Below are 14,623 nucleotides of genomic sequence, written 5' to 3'. Positions count from 1 at the left end.
TTCCTGTCCTACCTTTAATGTCCCCTTTTGTAGAGTTGATGTCTGTAAACGTAGTTTTATTTCTAGACTTTCTCTTCAATATAATTCTCTTATTTTAACCTCTAATATTGACATTTTTCACAATAGTTGTCTATATTTCGTTCTATTATTATTAATCATTTGAATAGGTGAGATTTTTGTACTCTTTCATCTATATATTTGATATATATTTAAATTTTATATATTTTCGATGATTCGCTGTTGGTTTGTTGAAATGAAATAAATAAATAAATAAATAAATTATATAACTTTTAACCTATAATCAAACTACACAATGAGACAGATTTCAGAATAACTGCATTCCACATAGCTTATTATTAAGGAATTAGCTACAGTATTTTCTGCACTGAAAATACATTTTAGAATGCTCTGACTCCTAGTTTCAGTCAACAGCAAATTGCTCTGTATTTTTGCAAAACAAAATAATGTATGCAGCCAGTGAATGGAATTTATAAATCATTAAATTGTTACTTTGAAAATAAGCATCACATTTAGACAAAAAAAAATTACAGTTTATTGGATCATGTAAATTTAGATTGTTTCTAATTTGATTTCAGAGTGTTATACGTGCAGTAGTTGGCAGGTTATCTAAATCAAAGCTTACTTTTGAAGGCTCGTATGCAATCAGGCTGCAACATCTGCACAGTGATGAGAGCCATTGGTTACATCAAGAATTGACTGTAGGCCAAGTGCGACGTAAATATGAAACTATACATCCGACACTAGAATGGAGGTAAACAGTCAACAGATTGTTTGGAAATGTTTTGTGTCCTGTTTTTTTAATGGTATTATTTTGCAATGTTGTGATAAGTATTGTTGCAGTAGTTATAAAGGAAGTTATCAATTTTCTTGCCTTTTTGGCCAGTACTTGTAATATAAATAACTTCACATTCATGTTCCCAGGAAAGAAATGGTAATCGATTTCAGAAAAAATATTTCTATAAATGTATTACTATTTACAATTCATGTATTGAGCAGGTTGAGCAATTTATTTGGGAATTATCTTTGATAATAGGCTTACTTGGAACTGTTATATGGACTATTTAATTAAGAAACTTAATGTTCGAATGTTCTGTTTAAGGAAGTTAAAACTCTTTTAATGTTTGTGAGAATATTTTGAGATCCTTTTCAAATTCTGTTATTATGGGGGTCTTGAACTATTGTCTTATTTTCTGGGGTGGAAACATTTCGGGAGGGGATTGGGAAATGTTGCATAAGTTTATCCGTAAAGGTGAAAGGTTGATTGGTTCACCCTTTGCGATCGGTGCACTCTGTCTACTACGAGCGACTGGCGATCAAGTTTGAGGGGGTGCTGAATGATAGTCATCCCCTCCATCCGGTGGTCGTAGGAAGCATTATAGAACGTAGTGGTAGACTTAAGGTACCGGTCGCCAACACAAACCATCACCCTCAGCCTTTTATTCCTAGAGGAATTCAACTGTATAATCGAAAATTTTCGAGATAACTGTATGGGCTATGTAATTTCCAGCAATGGATTAAATGAAGAGTATTTCTATGTCTATAGACCAAAAGAGAACTAGAAAAGCTGATATGACTGACAATTAATGAATAATACCTGCATTACATTTTTGAAAGCTTTTAAGATGGTTATTGAATTACTGGTGTGGCCCGGTGTCATTGTTGGTCAAATAAATTACTATGTAGATTTGATTGAACATTGTTTTTTTTTTTTAAATCATTCACTAATGTTTTTTATTTGATTGATGAAAGTCAAATTAACTTGGTTGATATATATACTGTGTGAATGGTAGCACAATAATTATGATATAATGTCACTTAGATCTAAACTTGAAAATGAAATATAAAATTGATTTGCTTGATTTGGACCTCCCCCCATCCCCTCCCCACTCCTTGGATAATATTGCTAAGTTTCAAACTAAACGTAACATAGCCTGGGGTGATTAGAACCGTGTTGTTACAGTGTATTATATATAGGAGTATAGGAGTATTTTTGGCGTAAATCTTACCAAGGATAACCCACTAAGTCCGAAGACTTATTTCCAGTGGGGTCCTTCTGGTGGTGAATTAGGAAGTACACCGTGAGACAATCCCCATCTCTTTTCTGGAGAGTGTACTGCGTTCTTTAACTTGCACATGAGCCATAATGCACACGGGACCCAACAGCTTAAATGTCTCATCCGAAAGATGCTGCACTGTCATAATTTGCATTTCAGCCCTCCAGCTGAAATACAAGGAGAGCAACAACCAATCAGTGAATTACATGCCCTTACTGATAGCCCTCCACTTACGTTCACACACATACGACTCATAAAATTAACATTAGACTTCAGGAACCATCCTACCATTATGAAAATTCAATGCTAATTCTAACTTTTTTGAAAACTTCAAAATGTTGCAACATTTTTCTTAGAATAATCATTGTTGGCTTTATTTCTTGCAGGTACATGCTAAGGTTGCGGTATCTTCCAAGAAGCACCCATGAATTAATGGAGAAGGATCGAGTCACATTTAACTTTTTCTATGAGCAGGTTTGTAAAGAGTACCCTAGTTAAGCTATTTTTAAAGTCTTCTGTGAACGGTTTCTCTTTTTTATTTTCATAAGTGCAATATACCAAAACTAAAATATAGGGCTGAAAATTAACCTCCAAACCTTAGTGGTCAGCAGGGCCAGTAAGAAAAACAAGATACTGGCCCTTCCAAAGTTATGCTGGTTCTATTTTTTTTTTACATTTTAAATGTTTTACAATTTTGTAATTAAAAGCATGAAAGTGATTAGCCAAATTGAAGTTTTATTTGCACAAAAACAAAGGAATATAAACAATGAATTATAATTCATTAGCTTTTCAGCTAAAAGCTTAGCTAGAGTTCAGCTTAAGTTAGGGTTTAGCGATTTGGTTAATGACAGCTTAAAACTGTGCACATAAAAATAATAAAAAGATAAGATTTTACTTTAATTGTAATATAAATAAAGTATATGGATGTTACAACTAATTTTAAAGTATTAATATTTTCTGTATCAGGTTCGTCAGGATTACATGAATGAAGTTGCGGAAACACTGGGTGATCAAGACATACCAATACAGTTAGGCTGCTTGGAAATGAGGAGGTTCTTCAAGGATATGCCACATGTTGCACTCGACAAAAAAGCAAATTTTGAGTATTTAGAGTATGTATCAAATGTATCAAAACTTCCAGTTTATTATTTCTGTCAAGGAAGTTATGTATTTACCGCTACCTGTTAGCAGGATTACACAAAAACTAATGAATGAATCATTGTAATATTTAGTGGAGTGGTACATATTGATGTAAAGAAAAGGTGATTAAATTTTGGGGTTAAAATTTCAAAGGATAAGGTGGTCATGGTTACAGAAATTCTAAAAAAATGTGAAAATTATCTCGAGTATAAAAGAAAGTGGAATTGCCTATAAACGCTGTACGCGTATTAGTCGGCTTTCAGGCAGACGGCGGAGATATGCACTCTATAGGGTGACTATACTCTAGTGTTATGTTATATATTCATATCATTGATTGATATGTTGAAAAATAAATACAAATTAGTTGACTTACACACTAGTGTTTGTATCAACAAGTACAGCACACTCTCTAATTTGAGACTGCTCAATTTCATAATCGCTTTTTCAAGGAACCAAATAACATTCGTCAATTTTTTTAACACAACCTAACCCTCTAAGTGGAGACCTAACTCTGACACCACCCCAAACTTTCAAGGATTATGTGTTATGTTATATATTCATATCATTGATTGATATATTGAAGAAGAAATACAAATTTGTTGACTTGCACACTAGTGTTTGTATCAACAAGTACAGTGCACCCTATAATTTGAGACCCCTCTAATTCGAAGACCTCTCTAATTCATAACCGCTTTTTTCAAAGAACCAAATAACAATCGTCATAGTTTTAACACAAGCTAACTCTTTAAGTGGAGACCTAACCCTGACACCACCTCAAACTTTTAGGGATTAAAGGTCGTATGGAGTGAACTGTATTGAGTATTGTATAATAGACTAAATATTAATAATGTATATCAGCTACTCATTTTTTTTCTTAAACCGAAGGAAAGAAATTGGTCTCAAGAAATTTCTCCCAAAAAGTGTTATAGAAAATACAAGGGTAAGTGCAAATTATTTAAAAAAATATTTTATAAATTTACATACGTATTCAATGGCAGATTTAGGGGGCTGTCTCTTATACACATCTTCACTTAGATCTAAACTTGAAAATGAAATATAAAATTGATTTGCTTGATTTGGACCTCCCCCCATCCCCTCCCCACTCCTTGGATAATATTGCTAAGTTTCAAACTAAACGTAACATAGCCTGGGGTGATTAGAACCGTGTTGTTACAGTGTATTATATATAGGCATATAGGAGTATTTTTAGCGTAGATCTTACCAAGGATAACCCACTAAGTCCGAAGACTTATTTCCAGTGGGGTCCTTCTGGTGGTGAATTAGGAATCTCTTTTTTGGAGAGTGTACTGCGTTCTTTAACTTGCACATGGGCCATAATGCACACGGGACCCAACAACTTAAATGTCTCATCCGAAAGATGCTGCACTGTCATAATTTGCATTTCAGCCCTCCAGCTGAAATACAAGGAGAGCAGCAACCAATCAGTGAATTACATGCCCTTACTGATAGTCCTCCACTTACGTTCACACACATACGACTCATAAAATTAACATTAGACTTCAGGAACCATCCTACCATTATGAAAATTCAATGCTAATTCTAACTTTTTTGAAAACTTCAAAATGTTGCAACATTTTTCTTAGAATAATCATTGTTGGCTTTATTTCTTGCAGGTACATGCTAAGGTTGCGGTATCTTCCAAGAAGCACCCATGAATTAATGGAGAAGGATCGAGTCACATTTAACTTTTTCTATGAGCAGGTTTGTAAAGAGTACCCTAGTTAAGCTATTTTTAAAGTCTTCTGTGAACGGTTTCTCTTTTTTATTTTCATAAGTGCAATATACCAAAACTAAAATATAGGGCTGAAAATTAACACAAAACATAAATAATAAAAGGTTTCGTATGTTATTTTAGAGATTGAAGGAGCTGGGTTGGACTGTTTTCATATGTTTATATCCTTACATGATTGATGATGTTTATTATTATTTTGGCAGACTGGTTGGAGTATCTCAGTTGAGCTGGTAATAGGTCCTGATGATGGCATAAGCTGTTTAACAGACAAAGCCAATACTGTGAGTCTATTTTTACATAAATTCATTAAAAATTAGTTACTTGTGCAGTCATAATGATACTTAATGTATGTACATTATTCAGTTCATCTGTTAAAAATTTTAAATTAGAACAGTCGCCTGCACGACTAGTAATATCATGCATATTGTGTCGGTGGATAGTGGACCTACTGTAGTTTGGTAGTGTTGTCAGCACTTAAGGAGAAGGCCAGCAGAGGCAGGGTCAGAGTCAGAGCGAAGGTGTCAGATATTGGCACGTTATGCATTTTGTGAACTGTTTGTAACTTAGCTCTGACAAATGGTACGACATGGCACAAACTCATCACCATTGTTGCTTTGACCCAGCTGTGTGCCATTAAATAACATGCCTTTGCATGCTATATAAGACCAAAATTTGTGCAAGTGTCACAGTGCCTTAAGTTAGAATTCATTGTTTTATTTGAATTTTGTAGGATTTCTAGATTTTACTTCTTCCATTTATTTTCAATTCTTACATTCCCATCATTTTAGATTTTGTTGGTTTTAATAGGATTTTTTTTTAGATTGATTTGTGTTTAATATTTATTTTATATTTCACCAAATCCTTGATATTTGAATTGTTGTTGACAAGCAGCAACATAAAGAGCAAAGAAAGTCCGCTGAACTCAGAAACCTATTGCTCAACAAAATTGTGAAAAAAATAAGCATGGTACCATCTGGCTGCCTTGTGAGTAGGCCTCTGTGTTGTATGGCTACTAAAAGCTAGCAACTATCTGTGACATATATGGCTGATAATGATTGTTGAATTTAGTCTTGAAGTATTAATTAGTAGTAGACTGTACACCAGCTTATGAAACTGTGCATAGCTATTAAGTGAGTGTTTTACAGGTCTTCTGTTTGTATCGTTGTGCAGTTTCATTTCCAGTGTTGATGATGAACATGCTAAGTCAATATAATATTTGCAGACTAACAATATATTTCTCTTCAGCTTTTTATGCTCTTTAACGTTCCCAATTGCTGTTTAACCCTCTGGATACCGGATTCTTTTATAGTGCAAACCCTTGAATACCGGATTCTTTTGCAGTGTAACAAGGTTTTTTGCTTTTTATGAGAATAAGTCGTTCTTGTGGATTTTTGGGATCTTTCTGTAAATTATACAGAAAAATGTTTCTAAAAACAAAGAAAGCTTATAGAATAAGCTTTCATTTGATGTGAATTTATATTTTTGGGAATTTTTTTTCGTAATATAATATGATATAATATATATAATATATAATAGAAATGACAGAAAAATGCTACATATAAATCGTCAGCAAAAACCCCAAAAAAATAAATTATAGCCAAAAAAAAATAGAAACAAATATAAAACATTCCTATTCCACACAGTTATATAATTTATTTACCCAACCATCCATAACTATAAGCGCGATTTTTCCATTCAAAAGCGTCGACTACCCTCACATTTCTAGGCCTAGGCTCATCTTCATCAAGAACATCTCCGCCGTCAGAACTGCTTGAAGCCCCACCGTCATCATCGCTAACAGGCACGTCTAAGTCTTGCACATCTAAAAATTCACCTTCATCGCTGTCTGAATTAAAAATCAGGTCAATCGCTTGCTCAGCTGTGTACACATCTTGTGCGGCCATTTCGAAAAATTTTTGAAATTAATAACGATTTCAAATTGATATTTCTAAAAATTTTTATATAAGCGCATGTGAGTTCTTCACAGATTTCGAAAGACAAAAGCTTCACGCATGCGTGTTTTTAAAAATTTCTGACGTATTGGAGCTAAAATAAAAACAGAAGAGTGATTTGAAAACCACCTATTTTTTAGTCACGAAATTGCGATTGCAGTCGAAAATGGGAATTCTCGGTTTGAGGTCAATTTCGACTACAGTCGAAGACGGTATCTAGAGGGTTAACTTTCCTAAATGCTCTTTTCAAAGTAATTTGTTGTAATAATTAAATACCACCATACCTGTAGAATGAATTGTAACTTACATATTTCATACAAAGAAATTTAATTGATTTATTTACCAATATTTGGGCAACAACCTTAGTTATGTCTATAGTATGCTTTGTAGTTAATGTATTAAGCTGTGCATTCTAGGCATTACATAATATAACATATTACATGGAATATAGGATATATTGCTGTGTCAGTGTAAAGCATGCAGAAAGATGTTGTTTGTAGATTGGTGTCAGGGGTCATGTCATGAGTGTATTGTGTTGCATTCTCAGGGTTCCAACAACAGCCATAGAAGCCTTCCATTTAAGGTATAGTATTGATATGCTGTGATAAGGAGTGTCAAAATAATAGTGTAATTAATTAGTTGTCATCGTCAACGGTTTCAATAATAAGCTTCACTGTTATTAAGATTCCAATCAGTCATTAACAAATACGTTGTTATTTTTGTTTTGTGGTGACAGAAGATATAACACTAGTATCAGCAAAATTTAACATCTTACATTTGAACAACGTAAAGGTAAAATAGTGCTAATAATAAAGTAACTTGCATAGTGGTTTCTCTTGGAGAATGTACTTAACACTGAATGATAAGATATATTACACAGTTCCTAAGCACTAGATTTTTAACAGTACACTTTAGCTATCTTCTGATTATTCAAAATTAATTATAGCCACTTTCAGTCTTGCATTGTTAAAATAAAAGCAAAACAGAAAATTTTTAAAGGAAGAAATATAAATAATGTAGGAGGTAAAAAGGCAAGGTAAATATTGTAGAGACAATTTCATTTTTAAAAAGAATTGAAAATGTGCTTATAAATTTTACACCCTAAAGTTATTTTGAGTTTAATTTCCTCAATTTGTAGTTATTATCAATTTGTGTGATTACATACCACAGACCAAGAACTAAAACTTGATATTAATGATCACATACATAATATATTTTTTGAAGGGATTATGGTTTGTGAGAAACAAGTATCACGTTAAAGGTGAAACTTTTTATATTGATAAGCACTACAATATCCAAACCACCAATACACCATATTCTATTATTTCTATGGAAGTTTGCAGTTGGTTCTTAAATTAACATCTGAATGTCACTTAATGTTATGTTGAGCCTTAATTATTTTTTGTTGGGCATGTTGTATGTGAGAGAATAAATGCATGACTGCTTGTTTTAAACACTGCACTGTACATAAGCATATAATTTGTTTAATAATGATAATTAAGCGGTGAGATGGTTACTTTGAAACGTTCTGGTTATGGGAAGGAGTGGCAGAAGCAGTGGTAGTCACTTAGTGCCAGGAAGGAGGGGCAGTGGAAAGATAAGTACAATTTGCTGGGGGAGTTACCACAACTTGAGATGATCTACGATAGGCCTAGTTTTATGCATCATGCTGTCTAAAGCCGGGTACACTCTGCACCCGACGGTTGTCAACCGATGTGAATTTATAAAGATTGCAACGCGACGATGAATGCGCAGCGGATCTTTTTTAATGATGATCCGGAAATCAGCAGAAGGTGTTGCTTCGTCTAGCCCTCACAGGGAGTGGAGTTAGATTCGTCGTGCGAATGTCACACGACGCAGTAAGTTCACAGCTTAACATTGATTATATGGAAACAACCTCATTGCATGAAATGCAATGGAGACTCTGCTGTCTGCCTTGCTCTCTGTTTATCAAAGATAGGTTTTGTGATCAGTGCCATGTTTGTATCATCGGATCAGTCTATTAGTAATGTTGTTATTACTTGGTGAGCACTAACATTTCCCTGACATCATACGAAAACAATGACCTATTTATAATCCACAATTTTTTTATCTCCTTTTGTTTTTCAGCCAACAAAGATGGCGGATTTTAGTCAGGTATTGTCAGTGCAAAGTTTGACGAAAGATAAAGACAAGAAAGGGTTACTGCAACTGAAGATCACAGGTGCAAATGAGGTATGTTGTACCAGGGAACAGTTAAACGAAAGAAGTAAAGAAATATTTTGTAACTTATTCAATATTTTTGTTCTAATAATTATTTGATACTAATTCTACTGAAATAAGATACACAACACATTAATGGCATCATCGTTGGCTAAACTGGTGGTAGTCACTGAATGTGTGTACTGAACCGCGGAGATCTCGACATAACCGTGGTCCTTCGATTCAATCCCATCTGCTACTGGCCTTGTGTTTCAATTCCAGGACTGAAATACAAGTTTTAGGAGCATACCATCTTTTCGCATGCGACTTTCAAACTGTTAGTCCAATGGCCCATGTGCATGTTAAAGAGTGCAGTACTTTTTGAAAGAAAACAGAAGAGGATTGTGGTGTACTGTCCAATTCACCACCAAAAGGACCCCACTGGTCAATCCGCTTGAGTTACCTCAGCCTAGCCAAACGACTTGGTTGAACAATCCCCTCAAGTTGGCTCAGTCTTTTGCAGCCGGAAAATATAAATAACATTCTAAAATCTGCATCTTCCAATCATCACCATATTCGAGGATGACCGAGATACATGTAACATAGTCAATGTGTGAAAATTTAGAGTAAATCAATCGATCCAGCAGTTTTTGAGCCCGGAAGGACACACACACCACAAACAGATACACCCTATTGCAATATACTTTACCTCTCCTTTGGAGAGGTGAGGGTAATAATGACAACAAAAAGTCCAAGAGCAAATATTTAAAACATCAAAAAACAGTGTTCCTAGAAGAATTCAGAAATCATTATATTTATTTTTATTATTACTGTATTATCCACTCCAATCAAATCCATTATAAAAAGCTGATTGCTTCTAATGTTACATTCTTGCTTAGAGAATGTAACTGTCATCTTAAGCCTGCTTCATACTAGCATACTAATCAACCTCAAAAGGCTTGGAGCAAACACAAGGTGCAGCTGTTTATTGTATTGTCTCACCTGTTGAGGACCTGTAGAAACAGGCCCCCAGCTCTCTTTTTTTTCTTGCTGTCCCAAGTTAAGCCCGCTGCTACTTAAGCCTGTGGGATTTGTCATACGACAGCCTTACAAAGCAGTGGGTGCCCGGCTTAAGAAATTTGTATACTGTATATTTCCTCTGTCATCATGTATCACATTACGATGATTACATAACCTTTTGAATTCTGTCAGATTACTACTGTACATGTAAATTTATATATTTCATTTTCTTCTTCTTGTGTATTTTTGTGTCTAGCATGATTATTGTTGGCTCACAGCATACTATATCCATGTCAAAATTGAAGCTGTAAATGAGTGAATGAAAATTATACCAGTAACTTAGCCCCTTCCCTAAGTCAGTGTGGAAAATGTCTATAAAAAACCTATCCTTGTGTACCTATATATTCCTGTATGTGAATACACTGTAGGCATAGCAAGTGTCTGGTGTCACTCACACCACAAACTAAAACAAAAAGCAATTTGTGTTCGCATGTGAAATTATATATTTCATTTTAATAATAATAATAATAATAATAATAATAATAATAATAACAATAATCAAACCAGATAAAACTGCTCAAATATTTAATAACAATAATTTTAATAATAATAATAATAATAATAATAATAATAATAATAATAATAATAATAATAATAATAATAATAATAATAATAATAATAATAATAATTATTATTATAATAATAAAGTTGCTTGTCAGGTTGTCATGTAAGTTTTGCAAGTTGCTTGAACACAATGTTTTCACTGGACTGCAATGTTTTGCTCAACAAATTTTCAGGGGGATTGTTTTATAGTGTGTACACCCCCACCCCTGTGTTCATCACATTATGTATGTCAACCTGAACCCTTTGTGTAAAGTTTCTCTGCCTGCATCTTTTACAGTTGTGTATGTTAACCCACAACACTATTGTATATGTTTTTAGTAGAACTTTCAAAGAAAGCATTGCAGTATGTTTTATTGTTAATTTCTAGTGAACCATGGTAATTGTTTGCAAACTTCAATTGCCATTTGAGTATGCTCTTGTATTGTATTAAATTGCACTGTTTTATATTTCCACTAAGTTTACAGATAATGAATATTTATGAGTGCAATGGGAAGAATATTTTCATATTTGAAAGATTGACTGTTCCATTCAACAATGTGGAGCCTCGTTGAATAGAACAGTCAACCTTTCAACGAATGAAAACATTCTTTCTATTGCACGAATACAAAATGTTCATTATTTGTTTTATGACACACCTGATCCTTGTCATTTGATCATCTTCCAAGCAAGTGTCCCGAACTGTAAAAGTAAGGTCTGTTGCCCACTTGGGGAATAGGCTATATCCTTCTCACAAAACCTAGCCTTGGCCCTAGGGCTAGGCCTTAGACTAGAAATCCGTCAGTGCATTTTCGAAAATAAGGGCCGAATTCCACACAGATTTTGCGCAAATTTGAGCTAGTTTTTGAGGTATCATCCAGGCAACTAAAATACTTTACAGTAAACAAAATCTCTGATAGTTTGCACCCTGCTAAGACAGTTTCAGCAAGAAGTAGGCCTTACCAACCACTGCCTGAGAGATTATAGGTGACCTGACGTCATTTTAATGGATTTAAACATTTCGGAAAAAGTCAGTCCCACGTCTTTTTAACCAATCAAAAGATGGTATTAGGTTGAAGTCATTTTGTTTCCTAGGTACCATGCATTCGATAAAAATGAATGGATAAAAAAAATGCATCTATATGGAATCAACGATAAGTGACGAAATGGAATGAATAACCAATGTCACGTTATATGAAATCTACCAATCAAATGACAGGGATCTATTTAGGTGTGTTATAAGAATGGATAATGGAAACACACTATTCTACCTCACAGCTTTGTTTTTTTTTTCTTTCACATCCTCTTCACTATCCTTGTGTACATTCTGTGATCTTATAAAACAACCATAATTTCATTGATTGTCATGTAACCATTTTTAATGATCTTTATAACTGTCAATACCTGTCTATTTCTTGTCACCATCATTTCCAATTTATGTTTTCATACCTAAGTGTTATTTATGTGGTCACCCTGTAAAATCATGTGATCATACCTGTCTCTTCATGTGGTCATTCTTGCCCATTCCTAAGATCATCAAACCCATCAGTTCCTATTGTCAACATACATTACCTCTCAATTCATTTGGTTGCCATATTTTTCAATTCCTTTGGTTATATCATACTTATCACTTTGTGGTATACCTACGAATTCTTTTAGTTACCTATTGATATTATACATCAATTCCTTTGGTTTTATTATACCAGTCCTTTGTATTATGCCTATCATTTCCTTTGGTTACCTACTGATATACCTATCAATTCCCTTGGCAATATTATACCAACTAATTTCTTTGGTTGTATTATACCTTTCAAATCCTTGGTTTTATTATAACTACCATTTTCTTTGATTATATTATACCAGTTACTTCCTCTGTTCATAAACTCCTGTGGTTATATTTTACTCCTTTACTTAATATATTTCTCTAGTTACCTTATTGATATATTATACTTATCAATTCCTTTGCTATAATATACCATACTGAGGCCCGTAGCGTGACTTCATTTGTGGGAAGTTTGTTTCAGTGGTAAAGTGGACCCTTTGGAAACCATTATACAATAACGTCATATTGTTAGCTGGGAAAAGCTTAAGAAATGCCGGCTAATGCCTTGTAAGGTCTCCGATAATCTGGAGAACATTATAAATATATCTATGGAAATCAATTTTTTGTTTTTAAATGCGGACCTTCTCCAGTTGTTGGGCAATTCATCATAACCCTCTTAACCCCTCCCACGCTACGGGCCTGCGTAATTATCATTTACTGTGGTTATATTATACCTACCAATTCCTTTAGTTACCTATTGATATAATATAGCTGCCATGTCCTTCGGTATAAACTAGTTAATTCCTTTGGTTTTATTATACCTTTCAAATCCTTTGGTTACCTCTTGATATATTTTTTATCAATTCCTTTGGTTATATTATACCTGTTTATACCTGTTGCTACCTGTGAAATTATCTGCTTGTCTTTCTATTACCTGTCAAATCCTGTGGACCAGAACAGTTTTCCATTCATCTATCAAATTATCAGGGTGCCTGCAATTAGTGTGTTCGGTCTCTTTCTCTTTTATGGCACAGCAACGTGTTAATCTTGTTGGTAATTGTCATGGTGTTTTTTTCTCTCCTGTAGTTTCCTTCCCCAGACAATTTTGCTGGAAATGACCCCATAGATTTTCATGTAAGTATATGTTATGAATACGAAACTAAGTTAACAAATCTGACAACAATTGACCACTTATCAGCAGGAGTAAATGTGAGGCTCAAGAACATAAATTTAATATAATTTTCTTTTTCATAAAATTTTAGCTTTTAACAATTTTTTTCTTTATTTCAGCCAATATAGTAATACAGAAAACATTGAAAGAAGCATTTTGCCACCATTAAATCAGCCACTACAGTGTAGGTCTAGGCCTACACTTATTTTTTTAATAAAGAATTACAAAAATCATAAAACAGTACAAAATCTGTGCTTTTAAATATAGTAAAATTTGACAATTTATTTCAGAGACATAGAATTTACCTTTTGTCAGATAAATGATGAATTATTATTAGTAAAATAAAGAAAACACTAAGTAGGCCTACCGTGTTGTGGAATTAAGTAAGTGTTGTGCCGGCACTGATGTGTACAATATAGTATGTTGGTGTGTTGTGTAGTGTTATCAATACCTTTCATTCATGAGCACATTTGATTTTAACATTGTGAAATTTGCACTATAAAAATTTTAAATTATTACTACTGTACACATCTTTTCAAATAATTAGTTTTCATCTTTTAACAACAACAACAGCACACATAAGCACTTCTGCTGCTTACAGTATGTGAAATCAAGGCAAAAACATGTAAAGTTCACCATCCGTTATTGTTATTAGTTATGTTAAAGGTTATTGTTGTTATGTAATTGATACCCTTCTTTCTTATGATAGCTTAATGTGTTTCCTATTTCTTGGTTAGCCTTTGCATATCATTACTACTATAACTGCTACGGCAACTACTACATATTAATATTACTATTTTTGTGTTGGCCACGTTTTGGGAAAATCCAAAAAATCGGTAGGTCGGTAGAAAAATTTGTTTAAACCAAAAATGTGTTTCCGCTTAAAAGTAGAAAATACACATATAATACAACAATTTGGATTCACATCGCTTACCATACACCAAAAAAGGCCTTGGCCCCCTAGCCTAGTTCAAGGCTATTCCAGCCTTATTAGTTCATAAAAAAAAAAATATTGTTCCTTGTACTTTGTAGTCGAAAACAAAAAATCTAAAATGCCGACCCTGAATTTCTTAAAATTTGGGTCAGTCGGGCGTGGCCAACACAATAATTTTTTTTATTTGGCCTTATTTTCATTTTAATATCTACTGTTTCTTGAAGAATCTCATAATTCATATGAGTTTTCTTGTT

At 33.7% G+C, this 14,623-nt stretch overlaps 2 protein-coding genes across 13 annotated transcripts in view; both read left to right on the top strand.

The window, feature by feature from the left end:
* Nucleotides 1-596: 596 nt before the first annotated feature.
* LOC117121724 (protein-tyrosine kinase 2-beta-like) lies at nt 597-3,263 on the top strand (the record flags this gene model as incomplete). The annotated part of the gene is given in 3 exon segments (XM_033267009.1): nt 597-772; nt 2,462-2,549; nt 3,042-3,263. Coding segments are annotated over 3 exon segments (486 nt in total), but the record flags the coding sequence as incomplete, so codon positions are not given.
* A 1,905-nt stretch (nt 3,264-5,168) lies between these two features.
* Nucleotides 5,169-14,623, top strand: part of LOC117121729 (focal adhesion kinase 1-like) — a 72,102-nt gene continuing 62,647 nt past the window's right edge. For 8 of the 12 annotated variants that reach the window (XM_033267025.1, XM_033267023.1, XM_033267018.1 and 5 more), the window contains exons 1-3: nt 5,169-5,249; nt 9,030-9,134; nt 13,351-13,398. In XM_033267025.1, coding sequence (XP_033122916.1) covers nt 9,039-9,134; nt 13,351-13,398 — 144 coding nt within the window. In that variant the 5' untranslated portion in view covers nt 5,169-5,249; nt 9,030-9,038. Of the gene's footprint in view, nt 5,250-7,467; nt 7,504-9,029; nt 9,135-13,350; nt 13,399-14,623 lie in introns of all 12 variants that reach the window. The other 4 variants (XM_033267022.1, XM_033267021.1, XM_033267017.1 and 1 more) reach the window with 3 other exon arrangements.

This window comes from Anneissia japonica, unplaced genomic scaffold (assembly GCF_011630105.1).
Source record: "Anneissia japonica isolate Jap-2015-1 unplaced genomic scaffold, ASM1163010v1 scaffold287709_len1912824_cov184, whole genome shotgun sequence".
Lineage (NCBI taxonomy): Eukaryota > Metazoa > Echinodermata > Crinoidea > Comatulida > Comatulidae > Anneissia > Anneissia japonica.
Note: the sequence above shows the minus strand (reverse complement) of the source record. Positions and strands in the feature narration are given on the sequence as shown.